Here is an 18,888-nt window from a genome sequence, read left to right as displayed (position 1 = left end):
GAACCATTATTTAACTAGGCAAGTCAGTTAAGAATTTTTATTTTATTTACAACGACGGACTACACCGGCCAAACCCGGACGACGCTGGGCCAATTGTGCGCCGCCTTATGGGACTCCCAATCACGGCTGGATGTGATGCAGCCTGGAGTGTGGTGTTGTCTCTCAAATCAAATTAAACTTTATTTGTCACATGCGACGAATACAACATGTGTAGACCTTACCGTGAAATGCTTACTTACAAGCTCTTAACTAACTGCAGTTCAAGCAGAGTTAAGAAAATATTTACCAAATAAACAAAAGTTTTAAAAAATTATAATAATACAAAGTAACACAATCACATAACAATAACGAGGCTATATATATACAGGACACACATCTCTTGTCCTGATGTGTGTTTTGTCCTATACATATATATATTTTTTTTAATTTTATTTTTTATTATTCGCAGCCCCACTACCCGCAGGAGGCATTTTGCCTTTTGGTAGGCCTTCATTGTAAATAATAATTTGTTCTTATTAACTGACTTGCCTAGTTAAATAAAGGTTACATTAAATAAAAAATTAAATGAAGAGAGACATAAGACAACAACAATGTTACAGCTGTAACCAATGGGAGAACCGTGTATCCACTGTCTCAGAATGAAAAGCAGTACGGTAATGCTTTTGGGGAGACGGAGGAAACCAACCCCCTACAACGGGTTTAGAATTTCAACAGGCGGAAACAACTCTGCGAGGGAAGGCGCTCCTGGATCAGAATGTAAGTACACAGCAATGTCAATAACAGATGGAAGGGACAGGGTGATACTGTCTTTCAAGACCTGATGTACAGAAAACCTATTTTGCCTTGTGGTTTTCACTCATCTCCTTTATCACTCCTTTAAGTTCCATTCTTTCATTAAAGGCTTAAAATAGGCCTACAGTTTACTCTAAGTCCTCATTTATTTACTTAGCCTATAGGCTATTCTTTTAGCCTATAAGTTCCATACTCTACGAATCACCCATAGACAGATACTCTCCCTTTGATGAAAGGAAATTAATTGGTTTGTAGATCTTTATTGACAGCTCTCACATTTAACGCAGGAGATACAATACCCATTTGATCTGTTCCCCAAATTCCCAACCGCAACTTGGGTGTTCTCTTGACATAAGTGGACCACTGTAGGTCAAGCCTGGTCATGTTAATGGGTGTATCAGGGGGGCAACAGATGGACCACAGGTCAACCATCGTATAGGGGCTGGAGGCCTTCTGTTCTGGTGAGAAACATCTGCCACTATCAATACAGAGAGAAAGACATAATCTTATGTAACAAGGATCTGTTTGTGCTCTCTTGCCAACTTTTATGATCATCAATATGGTCATCAAAATGACCTTTAGGAGTTGGAAATAGAGCACAAACTGATCTTGGACCAGTGTATAGAAAAATGTAGGTACAACTGGTGAATGTTAGGTCAAGACACCCTCTTCGCTGATGTCGTGAAACATCCTGCTCTGTCAGAGATGAGTGATCATTGTTGGAATTACAACTTTAATATAGAAAGAACAAAGCTCTCAGGCTAGGCTTAGTAGGCTACCTGTCTTTCCTCTCCTAGTATGGGTAACAGCTGTGTTCAGGGATGAAAGTGTTATGGCTAGGTGTCTTGAAGAAGTGTTAAAGCCACAGGAACAGGACCAGTAGAGGAATACATGAGGTGAAAGTAGTACTAAAACCAATGTGTTTTTAATAGTACCACATGTGTTCCATATTACAGGGCAATAACGGGCGCGAGGCCGACTTCCTCATAGTCCAGGAGGGCACAGTTAAGGTAAAGAAGGAATGAAACAGAGGATTGGACTTAAACAATGGGTACATTGACATGGAAACCGTCTGAACTTGCATGACTTTTGCATTTAAAATGGTGTGCCAATCTACCATGTCTTGCTGAAACAATATACTATAGGCTACTAGCAGCATGTAATAAACTACATGACATCCAGCAACATCATTAAGTCACTACATGTTTGGTTACTGATGTAATAGTAAGGATGTAACAACAGGACTCTTCCTGACTTTCTTTGCTCCATCTGTTACCTTGAGCAACAAGTCTCTTATAAAATCAGAACTCTGACATTAGAGAGAGTTCCAGAATTCGGTGGGAATTCCAGAACTCGAATAAGTGCCGTGACCTTTGCCTTCTCCATAATCTGTCTCACAATATTTAGACTTGTTAAATAGTTTCTTGGCATCCAGACCAGTCAGTGGCCTTCAGTTCCTGACCAGGGCTCCTACTCAGTGGTCTCTCTGCCCCCTGTAGCTCCAACAGCTTGGTAGTGTCTGCTCCAGTGTAAAACACTTTTGGAATGTTTCATTCATTGCTTCCGGATCATTTGCCGGGAGGCCTGCCAACTGGGAGCTGGCTATTACACGCATATATCTGTCTCTCTCGCTTTCTCTCTCGCTCTACCTTACAACATTCTAATACACTGCCCTTCTCCCGAGGCTCAACCAAGAAACTGGAACTCACAGTAAGGGTTCCTATCTTCTAATTTCGTGACAGATAATAATTCTTACTTTTCCCCCCTCCAGAGAAAATACATACATAAACTTCAAAAAGATTTGAAAACTTAACATTAAAGTCAATGTTAGTGAGTGGTGAATTGAAAGTATTGGTCTTGGATTCAAGTATTATTGAAATCACAATCACATGGATGGGAAAAAATGTCCTTTTCAGTTCCTGTACACTGAGGTGTTGACTTTGTTCTACAGAAGGATCTGTGAGGGTGGTTTTCAGCAGGAGTTAGTTTAATTCAAACAGAAGGAAGACATTGTTCTCAGACATTGGATAGGCTACGTCCCAAACGGCACCCTATTCCCTATACAGTACACTGCCTTTGACCAGAGCCCTAGTAGTACACTATAAAGGGAATAGGATGCCATTTGGAACGCAGATAATATGATATAATATACACAATTGCCATGCCAATATCTTGAAACACTGACGTGTTCTCATGGATAGAAGTTTAAGAAATCCAAACAAATTCTGGGTCTACAAAATGAACATTTTATTTTTGAAATGTGCGACCATTGCTCTTTGGTTTCCACACAAAAAATATATTGCTACAGTATGTTACACATGGAAAGCATGTGACTTGACTGTGGGTGCATTATTGTTTTCAACAGGTTTAATGACAACAAAAAAAGTGAAAGAGAATGAGAACTCAAGAGACCATGACTTCAACCTTAATTTGCGTGTACACGAATAGCTTTTCCCTTCCAGCCTAAACATGCAAAACATGCTACATCTATCATATCAAAACAAAATACAGTATACATTTCTCCCCCCCCACAAAAAATCTGCTCTGCATTTACATTTAAAAACAGAAGTCACGTGTGAACATTGAAAACACTTTGATCAAAATACAGTATATGTAGTCATAGCTAGTTGCTGTTTTTCTGGTTGACCATTTTCACATTAAAGAAAACAGACAAGTAATTCTATTCAATTCAAATCTTTGGTTTTTGGTATATGAAAACAATTATATAACATATTCCACTAAGCGATATCCCATCTCTGTCTTCATCTAATGCTTCGTTATTATTGATCATCTTTGACAAAATTAGATCGATAAGACTCCCTTGTAGAGTTCCAGATAAGAATATATTCCATAAACAAAAGGAACAATCCCCTGATTGTGTTGATGTACTGTAGGCAATTATGTTTTTTTTTCTCCTCTTAAATTTGTTTTACTGGACGCGAGTCATCGTCCTGCTGGAGAGACTTTTCCTGACCTTCTGGAAGAGATCATCTGAAACAAAACAAAGATCATAACAACATTTAACACCAGTTCAACAACAGAGACTGTGAGAGATATAGATCAGAGAGTAGTTACCATTTTTGACTCCGATTCTTGAGTCCGTCTGTGAAGAAAGGAATACAACAATATTTAGATACTAATTTGCAAATACAAAAACACATTTTTAAGATAATGAACATTCACATAGCTCCGGATTTACAACAACGGTCATCTTATAAGACAGTCGAAAGAGATGTGATAAGTTAACCGTCTATAAATGTCTTACTCTCATGGAAGAGGCAGTCCTGATGGGGTCATCAGCCTGTTCCCTGTCAACCTTAGGAGCTGGAGGAGAGAGAGAGAGAACGAGACAGAGTTGGAAGGACAATTGGAGGATAATACAATGTGTTAAAAACCAGTCATGTGAAATGGTTTATTCAGTATTCACGGACAGTAAAGCGATTGTTCTTACGCTGTGGCTTTATGATGGCTCCCACAGCGTGGACAACTCCATTGGTGGCCATCAAGTCGGCTTCAACCACTGGGACCTTGTTGACGTACACGGTCTGGTTCTTCTGAAGGAGAAAAAACATGCACGTCATTTATAAGATGATACTTCATATTTTCATAACAGGGGTTCAAGACAATCAAGTCATGTTGAAAGAATGGATATCAATGCATTGTACACACATGATGTAAGCAATAGAAGTACACAACAAAATAAGTACCTCTTTTCTCCACTGAAAACAAAATCATCAATAAAAAGAAAAACATGTACATGTCAGTACTGATATTACATGGTAGTACATGTTTGTACTGATATTACATGGTAGTACATGGTAGTACATGTTAGTACTTATATTACATGGTAGTACATGTTAGTACTTATATTACATGGTAGTACATGTTAGTACTGATATTACATGGGAGTACATGTTAGTACTGATATTACATGGTAGTACATGGTAGTACATGTTAGTACTTGTTAGTACTTATATTACATGGTAGTACATGTTAGTACATGTTTGTACTGATATTACATGGTAGTACATGGTAGTACATGTTAGTACTGATATTACATGGTAGTACATGGTAGTACATGTTAGTACTTATATTACATGGTAGTACATGTTAGTACATGTTTGTACTGATATTACATGGTAGTACATGGTAGTACATGTTAGTACTGATATTACATGGTAGTACATGTTAGTACTGATATTACATGGTAGTACATGTTAGTACTGATATTACATGGTAGTACATGTTAGTACTGATATTACATGGTAGTACATGTTAGTACTGATATTACATGGTAGTACATGTTTGTACTGATATTACATGGTAGTACATGTTAGTACATGTTTGTACTGATATTACATGGTAGTACATGGTAGTACATGTTAGTACTGATATTACATGGTAGTACATGTTAGTACTGATATTACATGGTAGTACATGTTAGTACTGATATTACATGGTAGTACATGTTAGTACATGTTTGTACTGATATTACATGGTAGTACATGGTAGTACATGTTTGTACTGATATTACATGGTAGTACATGGTAGTACATGTTTGTACTGATATTACATGGTAGTACATGTTTGTACTGATATTACATGGTAGTACTGATATTACATGTTAGTACATGTTTGTACTGATATTACATGGTAGTACATGTTAGTACATGTTTGTACTGATATTACATGGTAGTACATGGTAGTACATGTTTGTACTGATATTACATGGTAGTACATGTTAGTACATGTTTGTACTGATATTACATGGTAGTACATGTTTGTACTGATATTACATGGTAGTACTGGTTAGTACATGTTTGTACTGATATTACATGGTAGTACATGTTTGTACTGATATTACATGGTAGTACATGTTAGTACTGATATTACATGGTAGTACATGTTTGTACTGATATTACATGGTAGTACATGTTTGTACTGATATTACATGGTAGTACATGTTTGTACTGATATTACATGGTAGTACATGTTTGTACTGATATTACATGGTAGTACATGTTTGTACTGATATTACATGGTAGTACATGTTTGTACTGATATTACATGGTAGTACATGTCTGTACTGATATTACATGGTAGTACATGTCAGTACTGATATTACATGGTAGTACATGTCAGTACTGATATTACATGGTAGTACATGTCAGTACTGATATTACATGGTAGTACATGTCAGTACTGATATTACATGGTAGTACATGTCAGTACTGATATTACATGGTAGTACATGTCAGTACTGATATTACATGGTAGTACATGTCAGTACTGATATTACATGGTAGTACATGTCAGTACTGATATTACATGGTAGTACATGTCAGTACTGATATTACATGGTAGTACATGTCAGTACTGATATTACATGGTAGTACATGTCAGTACTGATATTACATGGTAGTACATGTCAGTACTGATATTACATGGTAGTACATGTCAGTACTGATATTACATGGTAGTACATGTCAGTACTGATATTACATGGTAGTACATGTTTGTACTGATATTACATGGTAGTACATGTTAGTACTGATATTACATGGTAGTACATGTTTGTACTGATATTACATGGTAGTACATGTTAGTAGTGATATTACATGGTAGTACATGTTAGTACTGATATTACATGGTAGTACATGTTTGTACTGATATTACATGGTAGTACATGTTAGTAGTATCAATATCAAACGTGTGCTATTGGATCACATAGTTACAGGATCACATGTGTTCTAGGATCAAATTGTTCCAGGATCATGTGTTCTAGGATCATATTGTTCCAGGATCATGTGTTCTAGGATCATATTGTTCTAAGATCGAATTGTTCCAGGATCATGTGTTCTAGGATCATGTGTTCCAGGATAATATTGTTCCAGAATCATGTGTTCTAGGATCATGTGTTCTAGGATCAAATTGTTCTAGGATCATGTGTTCTAGGATCAAATTGTTCTAGGATCAAATTGTTCTAGGATCATGTGTTCTAGGATCAAATAGTTCTAGGATCAAATTGTTCTAGGATCATGTGTTCTAGGATCATGTGTTCTAGGATCAAATTGTTCTAGGATCATATTGTTCTAGGATCAAATTGTTCTAGGATCATATTGTTCCAGGATCAAATTGTTTCAGGATCATGTGTTCCAGGATCAAACAGTCACGAGGGCCTACTGTACCATGTTCAGCTCCAGCTTGTCTCCCTGCAGAGGCTTCAGTCTGGTATGGGAGCCCACTCCTCCACTGACCAGAATCTCCTTAGCCATGTGGTACTTCAACACACTGGCCAGCTCCTTGGGGTTGCCTAGACAACAAGCTGATATTAGAACACCTACTGGATCATGTTGTATCTCTATGGTCTAGACGTTTACAAACAGAGGAAGTAGAAAAACTACCAGTCCGCATTAAACCACTGAAGAATGAATATTTGCTTAAAAAGTGAAAAAGGAATTGGTTGTGCAAGATACAACACGGAACTGATGAGTTAAGGTACTTGGCATATACTTTAGCATTACAGCTACATTCTTATTGCTGTGGCCATGTCATTGAACATGAAGTTATTCAACATGATGCTAACGTTATTTTTTATAAACGTGTCCTGCTCATCTAAACAGTTGTTTTTGCGAAACGATTAGAGCAATCATTAACAAACATCAGTGGGTTATTAGTTTTTATGAATGATTTTATATACCCAAACGAGTGTAATTGTAGCTGCAGTATACTGTAGGTAGGTCATACTGTAACTGAACAGCTGGCTCCAGTTAACCACAGCTGTTTGCTATTCATGCAGCATCCGAGATGCATTCCATTGCGTCATCATTTCCTGGGTGTAGATGGGTTATTAGGTTCATTCAAATAGTTCTGTCTGTCTGCCGAATATATTCTCACTGTGGGACAAATCAGGTTGTCCTTAGAGGTGCCATTGACTTTTTATTTGCTGGAAAAGTGCTTTGTTTTACAAAGCCAGTCGTGAAACATGTTCACAGTTTGGTTAAGGCAGGATGCCAGTCACCCAAATACACTACATATGGCACGCACTATATATGGCATACACTATATATGGCATACACTACATATGGCATACACTACATATGGCATGCACTATATATGGCATACACTACATATGGCATACACTACATATGGCATACACTACATATGGCATACACTACATATGGCATGCACTATATATGGCATGCACCACATATGGCATACACTACATATGGCATGCACTATATATGGCATACACTACATATGGCATGCACTATATATGGCATGCACTACATATGGCATGCACTACATATGGCATGCACTACATATGGCATACACTACATATGGCATGCACTATATATGGCATGCACTACATATGGCATACACGACATATGGCATGCACTACATACGGCATGCACTATATATGGCATGCACTACATATGGCATACACTACATATGGCATGCACTATATATGGCATGCACTACATTTAGCATACACTACATATGGCATGCACTACATATGGCATGCACTACATATGGCATGCACTACATATGGCATGCACTACATATGGCATACACTACATATGGCATGCATGCGATAGAGCACATATGGCAGAGAGTTGTCTGTTATAATTATCCTAGTCTTACATTACCAGACCTCAACCCTGTGTTCTTGTTTGAGACTGGTTTTGTTTGAGAAAAACTAGAATGTCTGGAGCCAGGGCATGTCCTTACTCATGAGTTTGTTGAGGTCAGCCTTTGGCAAGGCGCTGAAAGCATCGTTGGTGGGAGCGAACACAGTATGGGGACCGGCCTGGTTCATCAGCTCTGTCAAGCCAGCCGTCTGGATGGCACCGACCAACAGACTGGAAAAAAGAAGGGAACACACACTTAGAAAGACCATCCTCAAGAGGAAGAAAGACGACTTGACAGCTGACTGATTTCCAACACACACAGTTAAAAAAAGAAAACATCGTCAGAGGAAGAAATAGAACTTGACAGTTCACTAATAGGGAAGTTTTAAAAAGCATCGATGAGTTGTGGTTTCTTATGTGCCAAATTTACCGAACATGTATGAGTTGAATCATGGCAGAACAGATCACTGGTAGTGAAAAACATACAGAGTAAACAGAAAAGAGCCAGGTCTCTGAACGTGGGTGGAGATGAAGCAGCATATTGCCTTTCAGTTCTGGATAAAACATTAGACGCTTGGAGGGACTTCTCAGGATATCTAGCTACAGAACACACGCTGTGGAACGTAGGCAGAAGCTACTATCTTTTTTTTTGCTCATATGCTACATGTCTGTTCTTGCTCTTATGAAAATTGAATTATATTGCCTCAAGATATTATTGAGGACAAACTTGGTAATCCTTTTCATTGAATCATTCACGGATTCATTGACTCTCACCTGAATCGGTTATCAGCCTTCAGGACATCCATGATGGTGCCCATTGGTGGAGTCAGGACCTTGTCGACTGTGAACATGCTACCGAAACGGCCGATCTTGTCGTGGGCAACGATACAGGAGTTCTCAATGCACAGGCTCTGTTATTTTGAGAGAGAGAGAGAGCAAGAGAGAGAGAGAACAAGAGAGAGAGAGAGCAAGAGAGAGAGCAAGAGAGAGAGAGAGAGCGAGCAAGAGAGAGAGAGAGCGGTTTGTTCTAGCCGTCACCATGACAACATCCCAAATAGCATCCTATTATTTATATAGGGCATAGTTTCACTGATCGAATCAACGCAGTACTAGCTACCTTCAATGAAACACATCGAAAGAAAATGAACTATGCAAAACTAACTGTGCAAGATATTTTATTGTAGGCAGAGCGCATTAGAGCATGATTCTATTGCATTGACAGGCACGTCTCAGGCCAGTAATCAGTGCGCCATAACCAATCAGAGCTGCAGCAGGCCTATAGGCAAATATCCATTGCTTAATATGGATCTGTGCCATTCACATTGAACTGGACTGTGTTTACAGCATGAGCGCTTGTTTTGAGATCAAAGCTGCATGTAGCCACCTGTGCACATTTGTTCATATCCTTTGCTAATTGGTGAGTTATTAGCCCAGTTATAGTTCATTTCTAGTCAACATTGGTGGAGTGGTTGTTTCCTACAAGAGCACAAAACATATGCATTTCTAGACATCTTTGAAAAGCCAGTCAGGTAAAGAGCTGTTTTTAATGTCTTAAAGGGACTGTGTTGTAATTTGAGACAGGCTTGAATAAGCTTAGTAGCGAATAGACAGAGGGGAGCATAATGTGTCTGTTTCTCTCTAATAATGTTATGAGAATAATAATGAATTTTATTTTGTAAAGTGGTTTCTTTCATCAAACAACACAACATTTTCAGTCACCTCCTTGTCTGAAGGACAAGTGAATAAACAGGTTAATGTCAAGTCCTGCGTGTTTTTTTCAAAAGTCTCATGGAATGTAGGCCAACATTGAACACCACACATTTGCTGCTATGACAGAACAGCTATTTCCATTATAAAATGTTATGTAATGCATTTTCTCCATTGTTTTTGATGGTAGACCACTCTGGTAGGCCTACATTATGATCAAATAGCCACAGTAGCCTACTTGACCACTGTTAAAACTGTAACTTAAAGTAGATACAGCCTCAGAGTTCACAGTAAACGCTTGCCGGAAGTTGCACAGAATTTTCACAATGCGCTCAGGAGACTTGACAATGCGCTCAGCAGACTTGAAATGTGCTCAGTGTCCCAAAAAAAATTAAGAGGGAACATTACCTTTGACGAGAGCCATATGGGCCCTGGTCAAAAGTAGTGCACTATATAGGGAATAGGGTGCCATTAGGGACGCACTTGGCTTCCTTCCTGTCTGCCCTTTACTCTGAAATGATGGCTCGCAAGTGGTCTCTCTGTGGAAAAAAGCTTATTGTGGTCGTCTGGAAATTCCATTACAAAGCAGAAATGTGAGAGCTGCTGCCCAAAGAACCTTCGTCTGCCACCCAGGAGAGAACAGAGCAGAGCTGTGAAAAACGGTGTGAAACAACATTCTAGATAACTATTCTACAGTATTGTGTCATTGGATCAAAACATGTTTCGGGGGTAAAAGTCCACTAAATCAGGCTGCCTCCTTCTGTCACTCATTTGGAGAAAATTATGACCAGCCATAAAATTGTTCATTGTTAATATGAAAACAGCACAATAATGCTTTGTATAGTTTGGGATTGTGTATTTAGGCTAATCTCTGTAATGAGTTAACCCTTAGGAAGAGGGTAATCTCTGTAATGAGTTAACCCTGAGGAAGAGGGTAATCCCTGTAATGAGTTAACCCTTAGGAAGAGGGTAATCTCTGTAATGAGTTAACATTTAGGAAGAGGGTAATCTCTGTAATGAGTTAACCCTGAGGAAGAGGGTAATCTCTGTAATGAGTTAACCCTTAGGAAGAGGGTAATCTCTGTAATGAGTTAACCCTTAGGAAGAGGGTAATCTCTGTAATGAGTTAACCCTTAGGAAGAGGGCAATCTCTGTAATGAGTTAACCCTTAGGAAGAGGGTAATCTCTGTAATGAGTTAACATTTAGGAAGAGGGTAATCTCTGTAATGAGTTAACCCTTAGGAAGAGGGTAATCTCTGTAATGAGTTAACTCTTAGGAAGAGGGTAATCTCTGTAATGAGTTAACCCTTAGGAAGAGGGTAATCTCTGTAATGAGTTGTCTTTTTGCAGAAGAACACCTGTATTCAGACTCTCTTGATTCAGCTCAATTGATCAATCTGCACCTCTGCTTTCATACCAACTGATGCCAGCTGTAGGTCCTACAGGGTACTTACGTTACGGTAGACGAACACTCGGAGTTTGGTTCCTCCCAGAGTCTCTAGCTCTTGTCCGTAGTACAGTGACCCGGAAGACAGCTGCTCCTTCAGGATGTGGTTCTTCAACAGCTTCTTCAGGTCACCGGTCATTGTCACACCCTCTGTTAACAATAGATACAGAATGTATCAGATTGAGTCAATGAAATGGGTCAAGAATCGTGGCTCAAGTCACTGCTGTTTGTTAGCACAGAGAGAGGGGAGAGGGAGGGAGGGATACAGAGAGAGGGAGAGAGACGGATGGAGATGGGGAGAGAAAAAGATGGAGAGAGCGAGAGCGCCATCGATCGATGTTACCTTTGAAAGCTTCATTCTGAGGGGTCAGGATGGTCAGAGCCTCTGAGCCAGAAAGGTGGGAGCCAAGACCAGCATCAACAAACAGCTTGGTCGCTGTGGTAACGGCGGATCCCTGGGCCAGCTCCAACAAAGTCTTAGCTTAAAAAGAGATCAGTACATAAATGAACATTTCTCATTCAACAGAGAGACTCTTCATTAGTAGGCTTGAGGTCTTGTTTCAACATGAACCATTGAGTTGAATCTACTTCATATTCAGTGCAGTAGCATTCCAGACAGACAGACTCAGACTCGACTTTCAACTCCTATGACAGTCAGAGACCTTTTCAGACGTGACTCATCATTACTAATAATCTCATAAAAGAAGGCAGGGATTCATTGGTTTGGATTAGAGGCTTACATTTGGCGTTGACGCAACTCTCAATTTAAGTCTCTGGTTTTCAATACCTGTCTGAGATGAGCTTGTTAATGTAATAATCATGACATTAAGAAGGCAGAGGTCCAATAGTTTGACTCCAAGTCATATACAGACGGCTATCTATTGGTCTGAATTACCTGAGTCTGGGATGAGGAGCTCGTTAATGTAGTGGATGACTCCGTTGGTCCCCAGCTGATCTTTCTTCTGGATGATGGCCTTCCCGTTGAGGGTCATGTCAGCCCCATCACAGCCCACCTCTAGAACAGTCCCCTGTAGGGTCTCCAGAGGAGTACCAGATGTGATGGACTCTGCACATTGCATGTTCTTCAGGATGTGGTAGTTCAGCAGGTCTGGATGGAGAGTTCAAACACAAGTAGAACTTACTTCACGTTAATAAGTCATTGGGTTTCCATCTCCAATATCTATCTCCCTGTTCTATATCCAATATCTATCTCCCCGTTCTATATCCAATATCTATCTCCCTGTTCTATATCCAATATCTATCTCCCCGTTCTATATCCAATATCTATCTCCCCGTTCTATATCCAATATCTATCTCCCCGTTCTATATCCAATATCTATCTCCCCGTTCTATATCCAATATCTATCTCCCCGTTCTATATCCAATATCTATCTCCCCGTTCTATATCCAATATCTATCTCACCGTTCTATATCCAATATCTATCTCCCCGTTCTATATCCAATATCTATCTCCCCGTTCTATATCCAATATCTATCTCCCCGTTCTATATCCAATATCTATCTCCCTGTTCTATATCCAACTGTCCTTAAAAAAATAATTCACCTTTCAGAGCCACGGGGTCTCCCAGGATCCTGTTGAGCATTTCAGGGGGGATCTTCTCGAAAGCTTCGTTGGTTGGAGCGAACACCGTGTAGTGACCATCGCTCTCCAGCATTTGGGTCAGACCAGCAGCAGCAACAGCAGTCTAAAACGCAGAGAATCAACACACTGAATCAACACACTGAATCAACACACTGAATCAACACTGCTTTTCTCTACATGATTCAAATTGCACATACAATACAAAAGACTGAGACCGCGTCAATGATCAGGGAATGTACCATTCCGATAGCTGACACAACATTACATAGCATATGTTCAACATGTCGAAAATGGTAAGAGAGTTCTAGTGTGATAGACTGTTCTGTGAATGGATGAAGTGACAAACTGTTAAAGTCGTTTACTTACACGAAGAGTCTCCAGATCATCATCGGTGTCAATGAAAGTGTGCACGTCGTTGGTAACCGCGGTGATGACTCTGTCCACGACGTGCACGATGCCGTTGGTCGCATGCTGGTCTGTTTTCACCAGACGAGCACAGTTCACTGTTACAATCTGCAATGACGAGAAACAATTAAAGAAAAGTTGTCTCATGAGTTAGCTGGCTTTTGATTGATGGTCAACATGTGACCATTTGAAAAATTATCAAAATCGTACTGTAAATATTTTTTAACTGACGACATATCTGTTCATGTCTCTTTTGTCGTTGAGCTGTCTCTCTAGAGGTTCCAACTTGCTTGGTCCCAGATGTCATACTGCACAAACAGATCTGGGACCAGGCCAGGTCACAACATCATATACCTTCCAATCACAGGAGGCTGGTGAGGGTAGGATGGCTTACCGAAATCAAGTGAATGGAATGGTATCAAACAGATGGAAAACCCCTGTGTTTGATGTGTCAATACCATTACAGCCATTACTATGAGCCCGTCCTCCCCAATTAAGGTGCCACCAGCCACCGGTGCTTCCAATATAATGCAACATTAACATTGGACAGATGCTACTCACTCCGTTGGGGTAGTGGTGGATGTGAACGTTGAAGTCTTGGTACATGGAGGGGAAGGCAGATCCATGCTTCAGGTCCTCAGAGGTCAAACGACGGTTCACCATGTGGTAGTGGAGTGCGTTGAGCAGCTCAATATTCACGTTGCTCACCAGAGCGTCCAGGATTTCCTACAACCGTAAAAACCAGAGTCCTATGTTCATCAGAACAACGATCAGTCACAAGTTAACCATTCGTACCATTACATATACTGACCAAAGACTTGGTTGTAGTGTCTACTGCTCCTAAAAAAACGTTGGATACGCTACCATGGCTGATTAGGCTGATAACACGTAGTCTGAGGTCAGAATAATACATTATCTCTAGATGCAACAGGATTGGGGTGAATTATACTTCATTTCCAGTTCTCTCTCCGTGTATCCCTCTCCTGTGAAGGGAGAGTGTCTCCTCCTGACACACTCACATTGGGTAGGGCCGCCCAGGCCTGGTTGCTGGGAGCGAAAAAGGTGAAGCTCCCTGGTCCCTCGATCTCTTCCCTCAGCTGAGCCCTCTCTGAGTACATCTTAGTGGTGGCGGCTCCAGCCACACCCAGCGTGTTGTAGATGTTCACTAACGGCAGGGCTGGGGGAAAAAAATGTAAAGTCTTAACCATCATATGGGGGAAATGTATGAAATTCAAATGGTTGATTTGATGGATGTATATTTGACAATCAAAGTAGGATGCCATATTTTGTTTGACAGGCCTCTTGTCTAAAAATGATTATCATTATTATTATACCAAATTGGTCATGACATGAATTGATGACTAGCTGTTGCATTATATGGATAGTTCGTGACTGAGCTATAACTTGATTTGCAGGCTAATTAAAGCAGATTTCTTCTCACCAGCAGGACAACCCTTCTCTCCTGGAAGCTTCTCATAACCGGGGCAACACTCATAGCTGATCACCCTGTTGACCAATAAGAACACGTGTTAAGGATGACTGCAGCCAATCAGAGATGAAAACAACAGGTCAGTTTCTCCTTACCCTTTCAAGTCAAAAGACTCTAGCCTTGTTTCCGGATCTTGTTTGTTTTGTCTTGCCACAAACAGATCTGTGACCAGGCCACAAAAGATTGAGCAATGTGTCTTAGGTTAAAACCTTTTCTCAATAGGGGGGCGCCATTTCGACTTTGTAAAAAAACGTTCCCAAATTAAACTGCCTCGTACTCAATTCTTGCTCGTACAATACGCATATTATTACTACTATTGGATAGAAAACACTCTCTAGTTTCTAAAACCGTTTGAATTATATCTGTGAGTAAAACAGAACTCATTTTGCAGCAAACTTCCTGTCAGGAAGTGAGAAATCTGAAATCGGGCACTCTGTTCCAGGGTCAGTTTATTAATTTGCATGTAATCTATGGGTCGACATGCACTGCATACGCCTTCCCCTAGATGTCAGTAAGCAGTGAGAATTGGAATGGGGTGTCTAGGTAGATCTGAGGCCGTACAAAAGCTCTTGGAACCGGGTGTGCAGTCTTTTCAACGTTCGTCATGACGCAAGACAGACCTCAGGATTGAATTCTGAAAAGCTCTCGTTATAGGCGTTAGATATATCCGGCTCTGATTTTATTCGATATAGGTGTTAAAAACATCATAATGTAGTTATTTTAAACCGAGTTATATCAGTTTATATCAGTATTGTCACGTTCCTGACCTTATTTGCCTTTGTTTTACTTTGTTTAGTTGGTCAGAACGTGAGCTGGGTGGGTAGTCTATGTTATGTGTTTCTATGTTGGGTTAAATGTGTTGCCTGATATGGTTCTCAATTAGAAGCAGGTGTTTGACGTTTCCTCTGATTGAGAACCATATTAAGGTAGGCTGTTCTCACTGTTTGTTTGTGGGTGATTGTCTTCTGTGTTTGTGTCTGTGCACAAACACGGGACTGTTTCGTTTGTTTGTTCGTTTGTGTAGTCTGTACCTATTCGTGCGTTCTTCGTGTATATGTAAGTTCTCAAGTTCAGGTCTGTCTACGTTCGTTTTGTTGTTTTGTATTTTCTGAGTGTTTTCCGTATTCATCTTTTCCTTAATAAATAGTCATCATGTCTGCATACAACGCTGCATTTTGGTCCGACCCTTACTCCTTCTCCTCATCCGAGGAGGAGGAATTAGACAGCCGTTACAAGTATATTGCGATTTTCGGTATTTTATTTGTGCTGCGTTATGGTGAGTTGGACACGTCTTCGCCACATGGCTAATGTTTGCTGCTAATTCCAAAGTTGAAGATGACAATCTACAACCGAGCAACGATTATTCTGGACAAAGGACAACTTGCACAAGATTCTGATGGAAGCTCATCAAATAGTAAGAACTATTTATGATGTCAATTCGTTGTTCTGTTGAAAAATGTTAAACTATTATTCCGCCATTAATTTCGGCGCGGTCTCGCTTTAACGCACGCTGTATGTCATAGTAACGTTAATTTTAAAAATCGAACACAGCGGTTGCATCAAGAACTAATGTATCTTTCATTTGCTGTCCAACCTGTATTTTTTAGTCAAGTTTATGATTAGTTATTGATTAGATTAGGTGCCTCTCCCAAGATTTCTCCCGACATTTTGGCTACTATTCATATTGTATAACCACGATTTGTGCCGCTAAATATGCACATTTTCGAACAAACCATATGTATTGTGTAATTTGATGTTATAGGACTGTCATCTGAAGAAGTTTGAGAAGGTTAGTGAATAGTTTTATATCTTTTGCTGGTTTATTCGTTATCGCTACTGTTGGCTTGAATCAATGCTGTTGTGTGGTTGGCTATTGTAGTAAGCTAATATAATGCTATATTGTGTTTTCGCTGTAAAAGACTTAAAAAATTTGAAATATTGGCTGGATTCACAAGATCTTTGTCTTTCATTTGCTGTACACTGTGTGTTTTTCATAAATATTTTATGATGAGTATTTAGGTAATTCACGTTGCTCTCTGTAGTTATTCTAGTTGCTTTGGTGTGAGTTGTGATGGTGGCTGCAATGTAAAACTATGATTTATACCTGAAATATGCACATTTTTCGAACAAAACATATGCTATACAATAAATATGTTATCAGACTGTCATCTGATGAAGTTGTTTCTTGGTTAGTGACTATTTATCTTTATTTGGTCGAATTTGTGATAGCTACCTATGCAGTAAAAAAAATGGTGGGAAAAAAAAGTTGTGTCTTTTGCTATCGTGGTTAGCTAATAGAAATACATATTGTGTCTTCCCTGTAAAACATTTTAAAAATCAGAAATGATGGCTGGATTCACAAGATGTGTATCTTTCATCTGGTGTCTTGGACTTGTGATTTCATGATATTTAGATGCTAGTATTTACTTGTGGCGCTATGCTAGGCTATGCTAGTCATCTTTTTTACTGATGAGGGTGCTCCCGGATCCGGGATGAGTACCAAGTAAAAGTTAAATGATACAGCACATGCTATACACATTGTTCTGTCATTTTGTGCATTTGAGATATTTCCACAATAAATCTGAACTGGGCTCAGCTGGTCCTGGAAGGTCATAAAAAGCTAATTTCCTCAGAGAGAGAGAGGGAGGGAGCAGAGGAATCCACAGACCCAGGGTTGGCCAAGGGAAACTCCTGTTAGGGGACTAAGAGAGCGATACTGAAACACAGGCCAGTAAAAACAAAGAGAGAGCGGCCAAGCGAAGGTGTACCGGATAAAAATGTGAACCTTAAAGTTAAGTCAAAAATAAGTGGTCTATATCCGCGAAAAGGAAGGTTTAACTAGCTACATTCGGTGGCAAGTTCTTCATACAACCAGAAAAGAATGAATGAAGAATGCTAGTTCATTGTGTAAATATTTGTATTGCTAATCAAACAGTGGCACACGTAGGTCATAGTGAGGAAAAACACAGTGGCAACATTTAACAATACATAACACAGTCAAAAAAGACAAGGCAAAAGGTGTGAAAAGCTACGCAAAAAAATGATTTGGCATCTTTACGACCCCCCTGCAGACCCTACATCCCAACTCGAGTACTCCATTCTGCCCGCTCTGGTCTCTTGGCCCTCCCACCCCTACGGGGGGGGGGGCGTCAGATCCCATTCATCCCAGTCAAAGCTCTTCAGCAGAGTTCCTGCCCAAGCTATTTTAAAGATGAATGCGCTAACTGTAAGTCGCTTTGGATAATAGTCTGCTAAATGACTAAAATGTAAAAAGGAGGACCAACTCTGAGTCCCAACATTGATGAATCAAGTCAATGGAAAACTACCTGAGCCAGACACATCTATACCCACTTGTCACGACAACCCTAGTTAACTCCACCATCCCCTTCAAGCATAATGAACTATACTGTAAAAGCTGTTAAAGACCAAGTGAGGATCTGAGCAATTAGCTACTGTTAAACTCCTAGGGAGAGGGTAGTTGGTAGCTCAGAAACATGGTTAGGGGACAATCCTAACATTCAGCGAGGGTGGGTGGGAGGGTGGGGGGGGGGGGGGTGTTTATGGGGAAACCCTGTAAAACACAGTAGCCTGGAAACCAAACCAGTCAGATTTTCAAAACAGATGGAAACTCAACTTCGATGTGTTCTCCACAAGCATAAACAAAGATGGTAGCTATGGATTTCAGACAAAATAAACAGTAAAGTCGCATAATTCAAACACAGTGTACATTGAGACTTCCAAGTGTTGAGGCAAGCTATCCACCAGACAGAAGTAGTAAAGAAGAGAGTGAAGGTCCATTTGACTTTATGGGTTC

At 39.9% G+C, this 18,888-nt stretch overlaps 1 protein-coding gene across 1 annotated transcript in view; it reads right to left on the bottom strand.

Annotated features, from left to right (window-relative positions):
- Positions 1–3,022: 3,022 nt before the first annotated feature.
- LOC129827450 (transforming growth factor-beta-induced protein ig-h3-like) overlaps positions 3,023–18,888 on the bottom strand; it is a 28,507-nt gene continuing 12,641 nt past the window's right edge. The window contains exons 3-17 of the mRNA XM_055888309.1: positions 15,027–15,091; positions 14,605–14,762; positions 14,147–14,311; positions 13,547–13,693; positions 13,142–13,283; positions 12,473–12,685; positions 11,921–12,058; positions 11,585–11,727; positions 9,198–9,334; positions 8,524–8,654; positions 6,981–7,105; positions 4,244–4,346; positions 4,058–4,116; positions 3,868–3,895; positions 3,023–3,783 (exon numbers count right to left, since the gene is read on the bottom strand). Of these exons, the coding sequence (XP_055744284.1) occupies positions 3,722–3,783; positions 3,868–3,895; positions 4,058–4,116; positions 4,244–4,346; positions 6,981–7,105; positions 8,524–8,654; positions 9,198–9,334; positions 11,585–11,727; positions 11,921–12,058; positions 12,473–12,685; positions 13,142–13,283; positions 13,547–13,693; positions 14,147–14,311; positions 14,605–14,762; positions 15,027–15,091 (1,816 nt within the window). The 3' untranslated portion in view covers positions 3,023–3,721. The remainder of the gene's footprint in view (positions 3,784–3,867; positions 3,896–4,057; positions 4,117–4,243; positions 4,347–6,980; positions 7,106–8,523; positions 8,655–9,197; positions 9,335–11,584; positions 11,728–11,920; positions 12,059–12,472; positions 12,686–13,141; positions 13,284–13,546; positions 13,694–14,146; positions 14,312–14,604; positions 14,763–15,026; positions 15,092–18,888) is intronic.

The sequence above is a fragment of the Salvelinus fontinalis genome, chromosome 29, assembly GCF_029448725.1.
Source record: "Salvelinus fontinalis isolate EN_2023a chromosome 29, ASM2944872v1, whole genome shotgun sequence".
In the NCBI taxonomy this organism is placed as follows: Eukaryota; Metazoa; Chordata; class Actinopteri; order Salmoniformes; family Salmonidae; genus Salvelinus; species Salvelinus fontinalis.
This window is presented reverse-complemented; position numbering and strand designations above follow the sequence as displayed.